This window comes from Diadema setosum, chromosome 15, assembly GCF_964275005.1.
Source record: "Diadema setosum chromosome 15, eeDiaSeto1, whole genome shotgun sequence".
NCBI classification, from domain to species: Eukaryota; Metazoa; Echinodermata; class Echinoidea; order Diadematoida; family Diadematidae; genus Diadema; species Diadema setosum.
The window spans coordinates 23,232,041-23,252,829 of NC_092699.1; the positions used below are offsets into that span (position 1 = coordinate 23,232,041).

General features: G+C 38.9%; 2 protein-coding genes across 2 annotated transcripts; both read right to left on the reverse strand.

Annotated features, from left to right (window-relative positions):
• Nucleotides 1–833: 833 nt before the first annotated feature.
• LOC140238975 (tubulin beta-1 chain-like) lies at nt 834–9,757 on the reverse strand. The gene is made up of 3 exons (XM_072318870.1): nt 9,681–9,757; nt 2,312–2,647; nt 834–1,781 (listed from the first exon to the last, which is right to left on the reverse strand). The coding sequence occupies exons 1-3, from the start codon at nt 9,735–9,737 to the stop codon at nt 834–836; spliced, it is 1,341 nt and encodes a 446-aa protein (XP_072174971.1). The 5' UTR covers nt 9,738–9,757.
• A 6,451-nt stretch (nt 9,758–16,208) lies between these two features.
• On the reverse strand, nt 16,209–19,607 carry LOC140238601 (tubulin beta-4B chain-like). The gene is made up of 3 exons (XM_072318502.1): nt 19,551–19,607; nt 17,320–17,655; nt 16,209–17,177 (listed from the first exon to the last, which is right to left on the reverse strand). The coding sequence occupies exons 1-3, from the start codon at nt 19,605–19,607 to the stop codon at nt 16,209–16,211; spliced, it is 1,362 nt and encodes a 453-aa protein (XP_072174603.1).
• Nucleotides 19,608–20,789: the final 1,182 nt, after the last annotated feature.

Genomic DNA, 20,789 nt, shown 5'->3' on the forward strand with positions numbered 1-20,789 from the left:
GTTGAAAGAAGTGAAAATAAAACCTTTGAATTGAATTGAATTGATAGAAAGGTGATCACAAACTTCTGACAAAAGCGCAAATGAAATATTTATCGCATGCAATTAAAAATTCTGCAAAACAAGAGGAGAGATTGAATAGAAAGTATAACACAATATCAAGCACAATTGGAATACAAAGTCAAGCGCGTAACTTACCATAGCGCAAAAGTACGGTTAAGCCTATTCAAAAATCATAATGATCTGAAAAAAATAACGCAATACTGATATCAGATCACCTTGAAAAATGAAAAGGGGATCAGAAATGGTTGAACGAACGAAATACTACTTCGGCTTTTATCTTACAGTTTGGCTCAGAATTGCGGCCACCTTTTTATTTAGATAGTTCTACATCCTTTTCCGTCATTCTCATTTTTCAATGTTTTAAGGTCCGATACACGAGCCATTTTGGGGTCTTTCTCGACAAGTTGTAAAGCGTGATTTGACGATTACTGTCTTCAACAGTTAAACACATTGCTGGACATTTTCTAGTCACGTATGGTTATAAAGCATACATACACAGTGTAAGCATGGATACATTACGGGAAAGAGCTAACCTCTCCATTGAACGTGTTGAATCCATGCGTAATTAGGATGTCTCTTAATTGCCTAACATCATTTAAATTGCTTTCACAGATCTGAACATCATCTTTTCACATTAAACCTTACCTTCCCGTCACCATGATTCCCCAGCAAGCTCTATTTTTTTTTAAGTGGTCGCTACAGATATCTACAACACTAAGTCAATGATAATTTCCTGTTATGTTATACTTTTTCTGGAGGCAGTTCGTCATCTACTAGGCTTCCTCTACTTCTTCTTCTTCCTCATCTTCAAAATCCCCATCGTCGGCAGTTGCTTCTTGGTACTGTTGGTACTCGGACACCAAGTCGTTCATGTTGCTCTCAGCCTCAGTGAACTCCATCTCGTCCATGCCCTCACCGGTGTACCAGTGGAGGAAAGCCTTTCGCCTGAACATGGCGGTGAACTGCTCAGAGATGCGCTTGAAGAGTTCCTGGATGGCGGTGCTGTTGCCAATGAAGGTGGCGGCCATCTTGAGACCACGTGGTGGGATGTCACAGACAGCGGTCTTGACGTTGTTGGGGATCCACTCAACGAAGTAGCTGCTGTTCTTGTTCTGGACGTTCAGCATCTGTTCGTCGACCTCCTTCATGGACATCTGCCCTCGGAAGATGGCGGCCACGGTGAGGTAGCGACCATGTCGAGGATCGCAGGCTGCCATCATGTTTCGAGCATCGAACATCTGCTGAGTCAGCTCGGGAACGGTGAGGGCGCGGTACTGTTGGCTTCCACGGCTGGTCAAAGGAGCAAATCCTGGCATGAAGAAATGGAGTCGAGGGAAAGGAACCATGTTGACCGCCAGCTTGCGCAGATCCGCGTTGAGCTGTCCAGGGAACCGAAGACACGTTGTTATGCCACTCATAGTTATGGATACCAGATAATTAAGGTCACCATAAGTGGGTGTGGATAACTTTAAGGTACGGAAACAGATGTCGTAGAGGGCTTCGTTGTCGATACAGAATGTTTCGTCTGTGTTCTCTACCAGTTGGTGGACAGACAGGGTTGCATTGTAAGGTTCCACAACAGTGTCTGAAACCTTGGGAGAGGGAACCACGCTGAACGTGGTCATGATGCGATCTGGGTATTCCTCCCTGATCTTGCTGATTAGCAATGTGCCCATACCGGAACCAGTGCCACCTCCAAGAGAGTGCGTTAACTGGAAACCCTGTGAAATTGGAATAGAAGAGGAATCATCACTTCATGGGTTATGCAATCTGTGATCAGGTACAGAGTACCTCTAGTGGCATTTATTATTAATGTGGTGTTAGAGAATGCAATATCATAATATCATTAAAGTAATTGAAAACAAAGGCAAGCCGTACATAACCCCCGTTTTGGGGTCCCTCACACCAACGATACCTTGGCTTACCTCATCGGCTTTTTTCCAATGGTCAACACAACAGTCTTGCCACGCCGACAGTTTACAGATATATCATGGTTGAAATAGATTACAGATTGCCCAGGCATCAGTAAGGATAGGCAGTCAATGTTCTTTGATTAAAATTTGTGTAGACAATTCTCATTTACGGCAAGTGATAACAAACGCAATGGAATGTGTTGGAGCGCCAAAAGGCTTTTTGTTTTCTCATAATATTGTTACTGTCAGATAACTATCAAGATTCTGTAGGATCTAGGAATCTGGTATGAATCTGGTATCAACTATAATGTCGATGTCGTATAGGTCATATCACAAACCTGAATGCAATCACAGGCCTCTGATTCCTTGCGGACGACGTCCAAGGCGTTGTCGATGAGTTCGGCACCCTCGGTATAGTGGCCCTTGGCCCAGTTGTTGCCCGCTCCGCTCTGGCCAAAGACGAAGTTGTCCGGTTTGAAAAGCTGGCCGAAGGGTCCCGATCGAACCGCGTCCATGGTGCCGGGCTCGAGGTCGATGAGAATCGCCCGAGGGGCGAACTTGCCACCGGAAGTGTCGTTGTAGTAGACGTTGATTCTGTCCAGCTGGAGATCGGAGTCGCCCCCGTAAGAGCCCGTTGCGTCGATACCATGCTCGCCAGAGATGACTTCCCAGAACTTTGAATGAAGAGGCAATACATAGTTTGAAGAGACAGATGAATAAAACAACGCGTCGTTGCCCGTACACTACTACCCCTAATGATGATCATGATAAACAATTATTGATAAAGGGAACATTGAATCGCTGAAAAGATTCATCTGATTGGAAAATCAACTGGGTAGATGTTCATTTCTACGTCTGCTAGTGGGAAGACTCTCTCACAGCGTTCGATCTGAAGAAGCCTACAGATCCAGAAGGCGAAAGTCTCATCAAGAACAGGTAATTTGCAACTGATTGTGACAAAATGAACTTCTAACCAGCGGAACATTGAATCGTAATTGTAATAACATCGGCTTTCGATGATATTCGCTCCAAATTGTTCTAGATATCTGAAGTTATATAATAACGCACTACTAGACAATGGCATATCTAAGGAGTCTGGATTTCTAATATCTTTTAGAATGTATTAACAACAAACAAACTTTCGAACAATATATTCTGTTAAATATACAGTACCGAAGATAAACCTATAACAAAACAAAATAAATGCTCATCTCTACATCTCAATCCTCTTCCAAGTGCATTAAAGTTCAACTTTTGTTGAAGAACGGGGTATAGTAGTAATAATATGAAACAATAATATTCTTTGAATTCACACCCTGTTGAAAGTTTCGTCATTTTCCCGAAATTATGTGGATTACAGAACCATTAAAGCACAATTATAGTTAAACATAAGTATTCCTGTGCTTGCAACGAAGTCGCACGGGTAAAGCAATCTTCTTTTGGGGATGTCCGATTCGTTAACGGAAGAGGGCGTCATTGCTATTTCTGCGTTTTCGGGGATGAAGTTAGCAAGGTGGCAGACTTTATCTACTGGTATCCATGTCGCACAGTCTCTGCATACTAATTATGGTACTGTAGATGGCGCCCTACAATATTATACATTGCGGACCAGCTTCAGAATAGTCAGAGAGATTCTCTGGGCCATCTATTATTCTGCTGGGTGTATCAACGACCGTGTGCGGCTGTTGATGAGCAAACTAGCAGGCTTCTAATCTGGCAGCTGAGGGTACTAAGTATAGTCTGGGTTCCGTCCCTTTTCTTATCGGTGCCCCAGAGATCACGCAAATCATCTGATTACCCCGTGACCCGAATAAAAAAGTCCCTTCGGGTTGCCCGGTTTCGGGGTTACACGCAGGGAGTATGCGATTGCTCTATTTATCTGAGCTCTCCCTCTCCTTTCATGTACCGCCCTCTTTCGGCCACAAGTAAAAAGAGTTCAGATGCTGAGGTAGATGTTAACGAACACAGAGGATGTATTAAAACATGGATGCTTACATAGAGATTACTAGTACAATCATTAACTCTTTTTTTTCAGCACAAACACTTGGTGCTCTTGTTCTATTTTTTGAGAAGCCAAAACTTACTTGTAAACCCGTGATCAGTCTTTATTATCATCCTAGAGTTAGCTGAACAACAGTAACAACACTGACTTCAAAATTTGATTGCTAAAAAGTGCATATCTTCCCTTTAAAATAAACGGCCGTGTACATTTACTGGTAAACATAATTATTTTCTAGAGCATAATCGTCGTTATGTACTGGCATGGGTCAGGTGAAAGATGCATGCATACCATCATAAGTTCCATCGCTGCTTTCTTTGGTAGTGTGTGTGTGTGTGTGTGTGTGTGTGTGTGTGTGTATGTAAGGGGTATATTGAATAAACAAAGTTGAAAAGAAGAGTTGTAAGAGTTCTACTCACTGATATCGTTACACAAGATCGCATCGGGAATACATGAACCTATATGCCTTTCTTTGAAAATACAGGATGAAATATTGAGATTATTAAGGTCATTTCAAGAGAAAATATTCCCTCTAATTCGTTATGAATATTGACAAAATGTCCCGTTCTTCATCTGTGCATGCGAGTATAAACTCCAGGCAAAATCTGCAGGTGAAATCTTCACTTTGCCATTATCCAGAGTGGGACCATCCTTCCAGCGTGGAAGCATGAGTCATACTTACCGTTGAATATGCTACCTCTGAGCCAAGTAAATAATAATGCTGGCACGGTTGGTTGCACCCATTATTTGTAAACTATGAAGCAAGACATGTTATGATCAAGTCAATTCAAAATGATTCTAGATCAGTGCGTCGCGATAGAATAACATTTTTAATGTCAATCTTTTGACGATATTATCGAGCGTTGATGTTGAAGAGCCAGAAGTCCGGAAGTGTCCAGAAGTAAAGTATTGTTCAGAACCTTTATTTTTATAAACAGTTTGTTTGTTATAACCTATCATGAATGTGTTGTTTTAAATCAAGTTAAGTTTTAATCATCAAAACGAAGAAAATATAAGATCCTATAGCGAATTCATATTTTGATAATAATCGCATATCAAAAGCGAGATCATAAATTGAATTTTTATTTGATCGCATAATAAAAGTTCAACTTTGAATTGTAACTCTCTTTTGCTCATTGGCGTTAAGTCAGTGTAAATTCCCTGAAGTCCTTGAATATGAGCCAATATTTGGTAAACCTCGATCGTCTATATGGCAATACATATACATAACTATATGTAGAGGAGTACTGGTATTGTTGAATTTTGTGTAAAGAGTCCCCCTGTATAATAATGAATAAATCTAGAAAGGACAGTGAACAATTAACAACCTTTAAAGGCATCGTATAGTTTTGGTTCATTGGTTGAGACCTAACTTCCAGCTTCAAACATTTTTGGATGAGATAATGAGAAACCTGTTATGAAATGTGAAAGAGCATTTAATTTCAAGAGGAATTCACTGTTTATTCGATGAAAATTGGTTTTGAAATGGCTGAGATACCCAAATCAAAGCAATCCTGATAAACATTATAAAAGGTGGGACCCACTTTTTATTATGTATACGATCGCTTTTTTTTACTTTGTTTTTGGATGTCTCAGCCTTTCCAAAACCGATTTTCATCAAATAAACTTTGAATTCCTCTTAGAATAGTAAGCACTGTACTATTTAATAAGTGATTTCTCGATATCTCGCAAAAAGCTAGAAGCCCAATCCTCATTTCCACCAATACTATACCATATCCCTTTAACTTACGTCGTCCACGTTACACTACCAAAGCATAGAAATATTCAGCGGTGATATTGAAGGCGCCCCACATTTACCCAATACACACACACACATATACATATATATATATATATATATACATATATATATATATATATATATATATATATATATATATATATATATATGTGTGTGTGTGTGTGTGTGTGCGTGTGTGTGTGTGTGTGTGTGTGTGTGAAATATGAAAAGATGTATTCTATTAACGCGACTGTGTCACTAGACTGTCACGTGATTGGGTGCGTCCATTTTATGCAGATGCCTATAACCTGCCAGCAGAAAGAGGTTTTCCCATACAAACAGCTCGGCATTGGAGGCGGGGGGGGGGGGGGGGTGGAGGGGGCAGGTAACGGAGATATAATGGCGAACACCCACCTACCTATAGAGCAACAACGCTTTTATTCTTGCCAGGGTAACCGTGAAAGCTTTTCACGAAAACCAATCAGTTTTCAAGGTGAACATATTTTTCGTTTCCATTTGTGTTTCTGTGCTGTCCTACGGGCGTTTGAATGTGAGCGAATTGTACGTTTCTCAGACAAAATTGGTTTCCACGTATAATCATATCTGAAGCGATAGTAAACATGAGAATTGATGAAAATGATTGTATAGTTTGAAAAAGCAACAGGTTATCATTTGTAGAAATATAACATTTTATTCCTTCACATGGCAAAGATAATCAGGGACGGAGAGGGAGAAAGAAGGGGGGGGGGGCAGGAGAAAGGACTGGATGTAAAGATGCACTTTGCGAAGCGTTCTGTCTGATGACGAATCTGTAAAATGGTATTCAATTCCATTCAATTCAAATCAATTTATTTTAATTACAAAAAGATCGAAGGTTACATTGTAAATGATATGAGCATAATATTGTACTTTGTATATATATATATATATATATATATATATATATATATATATATATATATATATATTCATACAGACATAATAGGACTGGTCAATATTGAAATACGATTCAATTTGTTAAAAATGTTTGAGAAGAATGGTATAACCTTCTAGAACCTTACATTCACCAAGTTAAAAAGCCAAGTTTAAAACCAAGTGCGAATGGACCTTTTGACTATCATATATCATTAAATCTTCATGCACATACCTTTACAAAAAGGTTGCCCCAATAAAGAAACAGAAGGCGTGACTGGCAAGGCAACATCAGTTACTAATACATGCATGGAAACTGGATTTATAATGCTGAAATGTATTGAGTATGAGCAGATGGATGGTTCTGTTACTGGGTCCGCAGAGGTTGTAAACATCCATAGATTTGCAGTCATTACTGAACTGGCCCATTTAGATATGAAAAGGTTAGCGAAACTATATAGTAGACATAAAAGCACTTATAAGTCTCTCAAGTAATGTAGTCTATCCCAAAGTCTCCCATTATGCATGTTATGATTTTCATGTGCCTTCTGGTACATGCGCTTTATCTTGCTCCTTTCTACACGATTTGCACAGCGATTTCAACCTCTCTCGCATTAGAAGGCACAAACTACTGTGAAAAACCAAGCGGCGAAGTCAAATGAATAAGATCATGGTATGTTCTCAAACTGGTTACTATCAGAGAAGGTTATACCAACATCCATTAAAACGCATATCATAGCAGACCATTACCTATTTATATTTGTATTATTGTCTAGTTTCTTTATATTTGCACTACATAGTTTCTTTATATTTGTATTATTACCTGAAAATCCGCACATTTATTTAATGATCTCACTTATCCTTCCATGTCATTTGAAAACAACAGGGTAGTCTTTTCAGAGCCCAAGGGACTGCTCTGAAAAGAAGCACTGCTCCTCTCAAGAGATTGTGTAAAGCAAGGCCTTGGCATCAAAAGAACTCACAAGCCAAAATTCAACTCAATCATTTTCGAACAAACCTAGAATGAAACGCTGTTGGCTGAAGGTAAGTCGTCCGCGAGTTGACACTTTAAATGGCTCTTTTGTTAAATGACTGAGATTCTCTTGGATTTGGATGTCTTTGTTCCATACATGACCCATCCTCTACTTTGGAAAATGCATTTGTCTTGGTTCACTGAGAAAAGTAAATAGTGCACGCGACACGCACAGTTACCCAAATTCTCGTTTCCCTCAAAGTAAGTTTACAACTGCCTAATTAAATTCTTCTCTCTGTCACCAACAAAGACACTCCCATTTTAATGAGAGAATATATGACTTTTCAGGCAGCGACTTGCCAATTGATAGACGTGTATAATTATTATTTACATGCGTGCAGAACGATCTAATCTGTATCATACAATGGAAAGTACTATAGTATAGTAGAGAGAGCTAGAGAGGCAGAGGATAAATAGTTTCTCACATTACTACTCCCAGCACGTTGATTGCTAAAATATATAGCATTGAAACCTTTAGAGTACTTATTTAGATTAATGAAATTGTTCCTGAAAAGGGAATAATGATAAAAAAAGTGTCACTACTGACCGTAGTGATCAACAGGATGTTTTGAATTCCAAACTCCATGCAGTGCCTTGTTAAAAGTTGTCTTGTCATTTGCATTGGGGAGCGCACAGTTAAGGTGAAATCATGATCGGTGATGATGGTGATAACAAGTACATGTACGATCATGGCTAGCGAAGGTACATGTACCCATGAACGTTGCGTGAAATGTTAAAACTCAAGGTAATAGGAATATTTAGTTATAGGCAGGTAAAGTGACAGAATACTGCAGATGAATACAGAATCATAAGCAATATCTTTTTTTTTTAGAAGTGGTAGAATGCCTTTAATGTATTTCTTAATTAAAAACCACGATTTCTCTAAACAGTGCGTCCACACAGACGCAAATGATACCACCACTTCAACAGGACACAAAATTTGGAAGTCATATCATCCTGTTGTTCACTCCTGCCAGGTAGTAGTGATTAAAATGAGAAACAGCAGAAGATGAAGTACAAAGAAATAGCAAAAAAAAAAAAAAAAAAGATTAATGGTGGTAGTGGAGGTAAATTGGTTGGTTGATTGATTGATTCATTCATTCATTCGTCTGAATTTATTTCCACTTTGTGTTCACAGAAACAAAGAAAACATAACTGAATTACAATGGTTATTAGAATAGAACAGCATTTTGTGAAGGTGGAAAAGTGCAAGTTTAAAGGAAAAATAAGTAGCTGTAGTTAAAGAAGTAGTAGATAAAACGCAGTGGTTTTATACTGTATTAAATGAAGCATTGGTAGTGAGAATACAATAGTAAAATATAGAAGTAGCAGCAGCAGCAGTATCAGTATTAGCATTAGTTGCAGTAGTAATAGTAATAGTAATAGTAGTAGACGTAAAAGCAGTAGTAGTAGAAGTAGTAATAGTAGTAGTTGTAGAAGTAGAAGTACTATATATACAGATAGTAGAAATAGTACTAGTATAGTAGCAGTAACAAGAGTTGTAGAAGAAGTAGTAGCAGCAGTAAAAGTAGTTGTAGTATATAGTAGAAATAGTAGTAGTAGTAGTAGTAGTAGTAGTAGTAGTAGTAGTAGTAGGAGTAGTAGTAGTAGTATAGTACTAATAGTAGATGTATAGTTGAAGTAGAAGTTGTAGTGGAAACAGTAACTGTAGACATGGTAGAAGTGGTAGCAGCAGTAGTAACAGCAGCAGCAGCTGCATCAGTAGCATACTGTAGTAGTAGTAGCAGTAGTAGTAGTAGTAGTAGTAGTAGTAGTAGTAGTAGTATAGTAGTAGAAAATAATGGTTGTGGTAGTAGTAAGCTGGTGTTTAAACAAGGCTACTTTAATAACAAGCTCTTCAATAAACATCCAGTTCCAAGTCTGACAGAATTCTAGAGAAATGTGCCTCGGCTTTATATTCGTAATCTTTCCTCAAAACCAATGCAAAACAAATGTGCTTTTCTCGTCGAATATTCTCTGTACAGACAAAGATTACGGATTTCATAGATCGCAAGTAATTACCTTAGCTCCAATTTGGTTCCCGCATTGGCCGGCTTGGATGTGGACGATTTCGCGCATCTTGGCAGATTATCTTTATGTTTACCTCTGGTAATTACAATCCGGAAAAGTAAAGCAGTATTCAGAGTGAGGTACTTTATTCAGTCGGACAAAATGCAGCAGTAATGAAATACAGACACTCGTCATAGGCGGGTAGAACCAATACGTTCCTATAATACAATATAATGCATATTTGTTTGCACAATGCAGTGGGTGTGAAAACTGACAGACCACATATGTTTCGAGAAGAATATAACGGGACTATTTTTTCTTCACATTCCATTCATCACTCCTCACACTCTGATCACGCATACTATGTGATGGTGTAAACTTTGTCACATGTTGATTGCTTTGTCTTTGTTCTGTGCGACACATGTTTTCGCAATTGTCGCAGGCAGAAATGCACACAAGAGACAGAGAGACCGATATCAATATAAGCAGACACCACACACACACACGCACGCACGCACACACACACACGCACACACATTGACACACACACACACACACACACACAAACACACACACTTTTCTATTTTATGACATTCTTATTTATAACTATGTAATATATACGTGTATGTATATATACACACATACTTTTTTAATGATATCCTTTTTTAAATTTCACTCAATATCAGGTTCATTTTGCAATGAAATTAGTATGAACAAAATAAGCAGCTGTATTCTTCTGACTTGTGATGCTGAATCGCATTCTTTTTTTTAAACATACAATACAATATTTATTTTGCAAATCATACCATGTAAACAAAAGTGATATAGAATTGGCATAAATCTCAGAAAAAAGCCATGAATTGAAATATTTGGGATTCAGGAGCATTGTATGTACTTTTTTTTTTTGATTGACATAATGTTAATCAAACGAGCACACCAATGTGCATGCATGAAAACCTAAATGTTCTTAACAACCAATTATGCCTCAAACAAAAATACTTCAATAAAAAAAAGCTAAGAATGATTCCTAATGACATATATATTTGTTTACCTCTATGAAAAAAAAATCTATTTTTTTACGTACTCTTTAAGAACTCTTATTCATATTTTGATGTGAACATTGCTGATTTGTCATAATGAGTTTATTTATACAAAATAATGGAGAAATAAAACAAGTTGAACCCCCCCCCCAAAAAAAGAAGAGTTCATGAAGACTTCGAGAGAAAGTAGAAAAAGGATTAAAAAAAAACTTCCTCTCGATTTTCGCATAGATCACTTTGTTGTTGTCTTTAAGTTTAGAGAGGTAATGTTACTACAACTCTACAAGTTTTTTTTTTCTAAATTTCACTTGTTATGCCGATCTCATGCACACTGAATGGATCGTTGCAGAGAGTTTCTTGTCGTTGATTGCAATAAATCCTGAAGTTGACCTTTAATTGACCTCCAGTGTCAATGGAGACATGGAAACATATACCCATATACTCTAAGTGATTACACCAGGACTGTGGTTGTAAGTTACATTTGTATAATGTTCTTTGATATTTTTTTGTTTGTTCGTTTCATTTCCATCTGTCAAGATGGCTGAATAGCCCATATTCACTTGCAATAGCTGGTCTTCCATGGGGTCCAGCTGGATGTAAGGCGGCACCATTTCACCGGGTTAAACACCCTGCTCTTTGCGATGAACAAATGAAATGGGATGTTTTACATACATGAATTGTGACTGTCTCACACACGAGACCTCTATTTTATGTCCTGTCCAAGGGACAGAGTATTTTGCCTCTTACTACACATGCAGGGGACGGTGTGATTACACGCAACATTGTTCAGTGGGACCCGCGAATCGAACCGGCGTCCTAATAGGCAGACGCGCTACCGATTGAGCTAACTCACCGTTTCAGTTTGTTCGCGTTTGATAAAGTACTACAACTTTTGATTTCTCAGGCGATTCCTGCTGGAGTAATAACACATTTGAATAGTATCAAGTTGTATATGAGATGATTGTACACGGGAACATTTGGTTGTACTTTTGAAGGGTTCCTAGAAACACACACAAAGGATTTCGAATGTTCTTCTCTTCCACTTTCATGTAAAGCACGGTAAACGTGTCTACAGTCTGCCCTGTCAGTAAGCCGTTAGGCTGTTAGGAGATGGTAGGGTTAAAAAGAAAATCATACAACAGAACAGCAAGGATGAAACCTGCACTGCAGTACCACTAGTCACAAAAATCGTGACTCCCTCCAAGGTTTCGTGCTGGGTCGTTCTTTGAGTGGTACCAGCACTTTTCTTTCAGAATGGCTGAAACTGTATCCAAGTATTGCTTTAACAGACGGATGGTAAACGAGTCCTGCTACTTTTATAAAAGGGAACCTTTATGTAATTTCATTTGGGCTCTCGAATTAAAGTTTGTGAGTCCATTTTGCAACCTTGAAAATTAGATTCCTTTCAAAAGCTGTTATCATGTAGAACTACAGGTAATTCAGACCTTTCCTCAGGATATTAAAGGTGGAATCTTCTTTATGATGGAGGGGGGGGGGGAACATTACTATAGATTTCCAGTCAATTTATTCAGACCCCGGAAAATTCAATCCGTTTATTTTCGGACAGGTGTCGGATACAAGGGGACCGTATCTTCGAGTGACGTGGAGTTAGTTTTTCATTTTTTTTTAAACTCTGAAGTGTAGTACAGCAAGATTTCATACACGATGTTGGGAGACATTATTCTTTAACCATGCAAAATTTCGTTGCATTTGCAATAGGAATATACGACCTTTAATACTGTATGATATTCACTGCAATCATGAAAGAAGAAATGAAACATTGAATTCAAATGATTGATTTCTATCCTGCTAGCCTTCTACGATAACCAAACGATGTAAACCAAATGGGGAGGTGCTTCTGCAGAGTGATCGCATAAAGCATGAATTAGTTTAATTGTCAAGAAGCAAGAGAGCCTTGGATTCCATGTTAGTATCAGATAGAGATTACATCATAACACAGAGATTGGTTGGAATGAGGACCAGGCACATTATGACTAATCTTATTGCGTGACACTTCTTCACTCTTTGTACCATTGATCTGCTCACTAAATCTGAACCTAAAACGTGCGGTAATTTATTGACTATACTCTAAAGCCTTGACCTTGTTGTCTATTTGCCCTATTGGTGGGGAGGGTTGTATTACCTGACGGTTTCACAAGTCTAATCTGTAGATGAGCATGACATGTCTTGATGATTCGGCAGCCATGAATATGTGTTGGAAATGTTCACACACCAAGTATAAGCGAGTGAGCTATGACGTTGACGATGCCCCTTACAAAAACAAAACAGAAATACAGCAACAATCACACATAAAGGAAAACAGAAAACAAGACAAACACATGATTCTTCTGTGTGTGTGTGTGTGTGTGTGTGTGTGTTTGCTTAATATTATTATGAGTGCACGTGTGTATCTGATTGTGAGTAAAAACGAAATAGAAAATGTGGAAAATTAAAAACACACCCTATCTCTCACATTTCCTGAGCTCTCAGTTCATAGCATGTCATGCATGTCGCCGTTCAGGAAACTACAAAACGAAGAAAAACATTACAAGCCCTAGAACCCTTAACAATGGTAAAGAAAACAGGAAAACAAATTGTGAATAACAGGAACTACTGGAATTAACCGTTAGGGTATGAAAAGCAAACAATGCCTGTCTGGAAACGTGTCATACATGGCACGAAGATGTATTGAAAATGTGTCGAATAACATCGTGTGATACATAGGGCCTACACTTTCATGACTGTAACGTTCTCTCGTGACTGGGGTGTAGCTGGGGAGGGGGCGGGGAGATCACGCGTATGGTGTTGGTGAAAAGAAAATAAATTCATTATGTTTGTTATAAATTATTAATTCTGATATTTGTAATAATTACAAAGTCACTATAGAATCTTGAATTTGATATATCATGATATTTCAAGAAGGATTTCCCTTATAACTGGTACAAGAAACACATCGGAGTGATGTAGATCTATGTCAGGATATGATGTCTTTTGAAGGATTCGTGTCAATAAATGGAGTCCTTTTAATGACCCGAAGGTAAGAAGAAGGGCCTATTATGCCATCAGAAGTATGCTGAGTCGCTGTTAACGTAATTGGACTGCTTTGATATATCTCCGTTATTACCAGCATTATTTTTACTGTGGGTGTCTTCCCCACCATCCCCATGGGGCCATAATTCAGATGAGTCAGATTAGTGTAGACATATAGGCATTCCGAAAGCTAATATAATTGTATTACCTGTATAGGATTATCGAGGCTGTATAATTCTGGGTTTTGTGTTCGTTTGGATATTATTGTGAATCTATCCAATCATCAGCAGTCAGTCATGGAGATTGTGCACGGAGGCCTCTTTGAAGGGACGTATACTAAACGTGAGATTACACACTATGACCATGTTGGCTCTCATAAACAAAATAAAGTTTCATCACAATAGGACTTGCTATGAGGAATTTGCAAGTTTTTTCACTATTTTTTTCTTCACCGAAGAGCGATCTAGGTAACAACCATACGCTTGTTGTTATATAGATTATTACAAAACCACAATGGTTTGATGTTAAAGACATAAATCATTCTCATTTATTCCATTTCAAGACAGCAAAATGTAATGAAATTTATGTAGAGGTAAATGGGACACTTAGTAATAAACGGGACACTTAGCAGGTAATAACATCACCTACTCTCCATTGTGTTCATGAATTTGTTCCTAATATTACTGTTTCGAAAAAAAAAAACAGCTGAAAGTCTATCATTACATCACTTTCTTATTCTAGGTCAGATTCTTTCTAAAACCTCTACCAGTCCGTTTGTATGAGTTTACTTTGTCTATCAATACGATGAGGACCTGAGCTCCCCTAGAACCTTCTTCATCAGAGCCACTGCTCACGTGAATTAACATTGCACTTTTGAAATGCTGTTACTGGTTAATCTCTGTGGATATCATAGAGCCCATTGCATAATGTGAGTGATAAGAGCAATATACAACCGGGTATATGCATGACAAGCTATGCTTAACAAAGGTTCACCCTGAACAACCCCAAGAGCCATAATCATACACGGATAATTAATAACGTGACAGTGTCCTTGGGAGTGTATCATACACGGTGCCTAATGCATGAAGCGTTCTGTGCACGGGTCGTGCGTACTTTTGACCTGTTACAGTGAATCAGCACCCATTCACAATACAATCCTATATTGCTCTGCGTGATTTCGTTTTGTACTAATTTTGCTGCATATTGCTCTTTAATCATTCAAAAATACAACATCAACATAAAATCATGCAATAAGCCATGAAACTGATTACAAACCTCACTGTACAGTTGACTCTGATTGTAACAGTCACACCCATTTCCTACCACTGCAAATGTAATTTGTATGATTGCAATTGCAAGTAAAAGTGTTCCCGCCTTTTCCTTATCAGTCACGGCGTACAGATAAAGCACACAAATTAACAACGATTTTTCAGCTTTTGAAGCCTTCTGTGTTGTTTTATCGATCGCCGATGGAAGTATTTACCATGTGCAAGTGATTCTATTATATTCATTGTATGTTTTTCTGGACGCAAAACCAAACCACTTTGACATCTTTCAAACGTCAGGATTATCAGGAACATAGCTTTGACATTGACACTGCGCAAAAAGGTTGATGAACAACCAATCTTTTTTTTTAAAGAAAAATGAAATAAATCAAGTCTGCCAGAGCACATACGCAGAGTACCATGTGTGGAATCTGTTTCCCTCGCACTTGTTTTTGACAGTTCACAGTGGGTCTAATCAGGAAGGTGGGAAGTATCTTTGTCAGTATACTAGATTACAGTTAATGGATGATATAAAGGGAACACAATATTCAATATTTTACGATGCACTTTCTATGCTGGAGGCAAACTAACAAACCTGCAGAAGCCACAAAACAGAAGACTCTTTAACTTTTAATAAAGCCCAGATTGATCAGGGCATAGCATTCTTTTTCACTGAGAGTGGCAGTAATAAGTTTTATTCACTCCCTTATTGCGCGTCGCCAAAACCCCTGCAAGATACAAAACATTATACAGAAGGCATGCAGCTTAAAAAAAAAACAACAACAGGAGTATCTTTTGTTATTATGGGAAGAAACTCGACACACACTATATTTGTATTAATTGAAATTGTGTAATCGTATTAGACCTGTAAATATCACAGTGAAATTCTATTCAAATAATTGATCTTGACTACTTTAGAGTTATGATAATCTTTCTTTTTTTTCGCGGTGATTCCTCTTCGAATGCTCACTCCATGCAGTTTTGTGAATAAGGTAAATCATAAGTTTGGACTTCACTTATTTAGCTTCATTCAATCAAACTGTTTATATTATCCTCCTTGTGTGGAAATTCTGATCATTTGAATTGCCGAAGCTCTCTTATTTAATTCACGACTGAGACAGGAAACGGTAATTTCTGAAGTAAGAAGCTATTAAATGCTCTTTTAAACTTCTCACTGCTTGTAACCTAGCAACCCTATCACACCCTTAAATGTTTGCTTGATGTTGCCCGCCCTCTTCGTCTTCCTCTTCCTCGTCATCGAATTCTCCTTCTTCTTCAGCGGTGGCGTCCTGGTACTGCTGGTACTCGGACACCAAGTCGTTCATGTTGCTCTCAGCCTCAGTGAACTCCATCTCGTCCATGCCCTCACCGGTGTACCAGTGGAGGAAAGCCTTTCGCCTGAACATGGCGGTGAACTGCTCAGAGATGCGCTTGAAGAGTTCCTGAATGGCGGTGCTGTTACCGATGAAAGTGGCCGCCATCTTGAGACCACGTGGTGGGATGTCACAGACGGCGGTCTTGACGTTGTTGGGGATCCACTCGACGAAGTAGCTGCTGTTCTTGTTCTGGACGTTGAGCATCTGTTCGTCGACCTCCTTCATTGACATCCGGCCTCGGAAAACAGAAGCCACGGTAAGGTAACGACCATGACGAGGATCGCAGGCAGCCATCATGTTCTTGGCGTCGAACATCTGCTGCGTCAGCTCGGGAACGGTGAGAGCACGGTACTGTTGGCTACCACGGCTGGTCAGAGGAGCGAAGCCTGGGATGAAGAAATGGAGACGAGGGAAGGGAACCATGTTGACTGCCAGCTTGCGGAGATCGGCGTTGAGTTGTCCAGGGAACCTGAGACAAGTAGTACTGCCACTCATAGTGGCAGATACCAGATGATTGAGGTCACCGTAGGTTGGTGTGGTGAGCTTGAGGGTCCTGAAGCAGATGTCGTAGAGGGCTTCGTTGTCGATGCAGAATGTCTCATCTGTGTTCTCGACCAGTTGGTGGACAGACAGGGTGGCGTTGTAAGGTTCCACCACAGTGTCTGAAACCTTCGGTGATGGAACCACGCTAAATGTGGTCATGATACGATCAGGGTATTCTTCCCTGATCTTGCTGATTAGCAGTGTGCCCATACCGGAACCAGTACCACCTCCAAGAGAGTGTGTCAACTGGAAGCCCTGTAAATGACAATATATAAAAGTGCAAGTTCTCTTATGAACACATCGATCCAATTGTAGTGTTATGTTGGAAGGTTAACAGAAAGCTTTGAACTCAATGATATCGTTAATGACTGATCGGATTAATTTTCTAGGTCCTTACTTGAAGACAGTCGCAGCTCTCAGCTTCCTTTCTGACCACGTCCAGTACCGTGTCCACCAGCTCGGCTCCTTCCGTGTAATGTCCCTTAGCCCAATTGTTACCTGCTCCACTCTGGCCGAAGACAAAGTTGTCCGGTCTGAAGATCTGACCAAAGGGCCCTGATCGAACCGAGTCCATGGTGCCAGGTTCCAGGTCGACGAGTACCGCCCTGGGGACGTACTTGCCTCCAGTGGCCTCATTGTAGTAGACGTTGATTCGCTCTAACTGGAGGTCAGAGTCGCCATGGTAGGTTCCAGTTGGGTCAACTCCGTGCTCGTCAGAAATCACCTCCCAGAACTTTCGAGAAATAGGAAAATTATGATAATTTTGTTGGACATGTGATACGTTCTTCTTGTAATAGCCCATAGATAAAAGTTCTCACAAACGATAAACCCACCCAAATTTTCCCTTTAGTAGCCCTTGTCAACACAATATTTCTAAGAAGTGCTGATCTTTTTTTTTTTTTTATATTAGTGTTAACTTGCCTCTACTTTGTCGTGAAAATGTCTTTACATTTCCACATTTATATTCAAACATGTATACAGGATATCATAAAGCCATACCACTATAAATATGCAGTCCAGCTTTTTTCTTCAAGCTACGTGATAATGATCAGAACGACTATCTATAAATGAAACATTGAAAGCAGCGGAACTAAATTAGTTTTACTATCCACCACTAAATGACAGTAAAAATCTCAATTAATATATATTAATTCCATACTTCCCGCGTTCACGCTGTATATATATATATATATATATATATATATATATATATATATATATATATATTATATATATATATATATATATATTTCAAGTACTTAACATGTAATCAACAATTTGTAGATTTTTATCGGCATCACCATAGCAGCTGTAAGGTTTTTAAGCTGGCAGAGTAATCAAGGACAAGTTCTCAGACGGTCTTGGATTCTTTGCCGGCAGCTGCGAGACTGAAATAACGATTTTTGTTTTCTTTATACTGTGTAATTTCATCTTCCAGGGAACCCCGATAGGCGACGCTGAGAAAAGTCTAAAAGGATACGAAAGAAAGGGCTGAATAACCGCACACGTGAATGAGGGCATTGAAGGAAGCTATATTTGAAAACACCAAGAGATGAGCATGACCTATAGGCCGAGCCTGGTTTATTGCTTGGCAAAAGTGCCTAAAACACCTGCATCGAGAGGTACTTCCGTATAATTCATTCAAACACTGTCATGTCTTGGTTATGCGAATAATAGACACATATAAGCGACCGTCTATGATTCCTATTATACATCGACATATGCTACTTCCATCCCTTCATAGCCCCTGAAGGACAGACGTTTCCATCGTGAAATATTGAATTACAATCACTGATGAAAGCAAGCAAACACCCGACACTAAGAATGTAAGAAATAACAGATCTTCACCTCTTTTATCATTAGCAAATACAGTCCTAAACCGAAATGGCTACAGTGATTTAACTTAGAAAAAAAAGGTCTTCTTCTTCTTCTTCTTCTTTTTTTATTTGGGGGGGGGGGGGGGGTAAGGGGTTCAGTAGTTTGGATGAGTAGTTTTCCAAGATGTCAAAATGCGTTTAACCTATGACTTCAACAAATTATCCCGATTTTATTTTTGACAAAAAAAAAAAATAAACTAAGAACTCCACCGGAAATCAAAAGTAGGATTAAAAAAAAAAAAAGAAATCTGCAGATATCTAAATTTTTCATCCAAATATCTTTCTCTACAAGACTATCATTTGTCGAACGGCCATGCCAAGAAAAGCACGCAAATAATGAAAAAATAAACCATCCTTTCCATATCTACTTCAAAACGGGTCATCTTGGACTGTTGGAGGAATTAATCCTCATGCTAATACGAATTATGAAAGTTTCTTTTACTGACACAAACATATAGGAAAAGATGTAAATGCACAAAATGTGTTCGTCACGCATGTTTGATCTAGCCATTGGTTGTCTTTTTTTAAGGTGTACAGTAGAGTAGCTATGTAATTATCGAAAGAACGTACTTTTTATCTTCCGCTGAAACATGAAAAACGACAACATTAGTTCAACATACAAATTAACGGCGTTACACGTGACTTGTAACGTTCGAAATCTATAACTCAACCACAGTAAAACTCCAATATAGCAGGAAGTTGGCGCAAATGTGAAACAATTATTGTTAAGTTCGGTCGTCGCAATGCTTACCTTTGACCCAATTTGATTCCCGCATTGGCCGGTTTGGAGATGGACAATTTCACGCATGTTGAGAGCTTGAAGAAACACACCTATCAAAACGATGCACAATTTTTAGGAGCGAGAGGATGTGTAGTCGGACCTCGAGAGAATCTTCAAGAGTAAATGACGGAGAAATTGTGGCTGAGGTTATCTGTTAATCACCTATAACACAGACACACAGACTCACAGACATAGAAAAACATATACACAGATGAACACACATAAATTCAGGGATCAACGGAAACCAAAACCCAAATATGGCTTGTTTTCATAGTATTTCGTGTGATAACTGGATGGTTGCTTGTCTCCTTACTGGGCTGTATTCGCAGGCGATCCCTCAACCGAGGTGTGGCAGCTCATAATGACTGGGTCCGACACACACAACCGCAATGGTGATTAAGGTAGTTAAGCGTGTGAAAAACCACGAGCTTCGCTATGGCAACCACGTGATCACGTGAACAGCAGTAATTGGAAGTCTGGTACCACTCCACATGTGGCGATATGCTGAGAAGCGCCATTTGGCAATGGTGCCCATACGTTCATTGAATTTAATTGATTTTTCAACATGAGCTCCTCCCTGCAGCTTAAACACTTAAATTGCCTTTCCCTATATAACACTTGAAAATATCGTAGTAATTGGTATCATCAACTCATATATTACTAATGACACGCATTTATTGCACAAGTAAGGCAAGCACGTTGAAAACGCCGTTGATATTTCGCAACGACTGCGGATTTCCTTGGAAAGAAATCACCTTTGTCAAGGCAATTCATTTTTAATTCACAGGTAAATAATGTAAGCCTCCGTAGTATAAAATGTAATAGAAATACAGGGGCCGCGGAACGTTAGCAGTGAATGTGTGTGTGTGTGTGTACAAGTGTGTGTGTTCAATGTGGTGTTCATGTATGTATGTGTGCGTGCATGGGGTCAAAAATCAATGTTACAAAAGGAATGAGAAGGGAAAAGAATAGATAATATGAACTTGCCATAAAAAATGATGCAATTGTTGCAGTGGTGTCACAGTAATAGTGGAGTATTGACAACAGTTGCTTTTTTTAAACATCATATCACATCGGCCATCGACGTTGATATCAAATTAAATATGACATGTGAACATAATAAAATTTAACACTGCAAAAGGCCTGCTTAATAGGACGACATCATGGTCTTTCGATCTATCCCTATTCGCCATTTTCCATTAGAAAGCG

Bases quoted from the DNA above. Each gene is read 5' to 3' on its own strand.
- LOC140238975 (XM_072318870.1), bottom strand. From the start codon at position 9,737: ATGCGCGAAATCGTCCACATCCAAGCCGGCCAATGCGGGAACCAAATT. The intron at 2,648-9,680 runs GTAATTACTTGC...CTTCATTCAAAG, and splicing joins GGAACCAAATTGGAGCTAAG to TTCTGGGAAGTCATCTCTGG. The intron at 1,782-2,311 runs GTTTGTGATATG...CCAATTTCACAG, and splicing joins AGGCCTGTGATTGCATTCAG to GGTTTCCAGTTAACGCACTC.
- LOC140238601 (XM_072318502.1), bottom strand. From the start codon at position 19,607: ATGCGTGAAATTGTCCATCTCCAAACCGGCCAATGCGGGAATCAAATT. The intron at 17,656-19,550 runs GTAAGCATTGCG...ATTTCTCGAAAG, and splicing joins GGAATCAAATTGGGTCAAAG to TTCTGGGAGGTGATTTCTGA. The intron at 17,178-17,319 runs GTAAGGACCTAG...TGTCATTTACAG, and splicing joins AGAGCTGCGACTGTCTTCAA to GGCTTCCAGTTGACACACTC.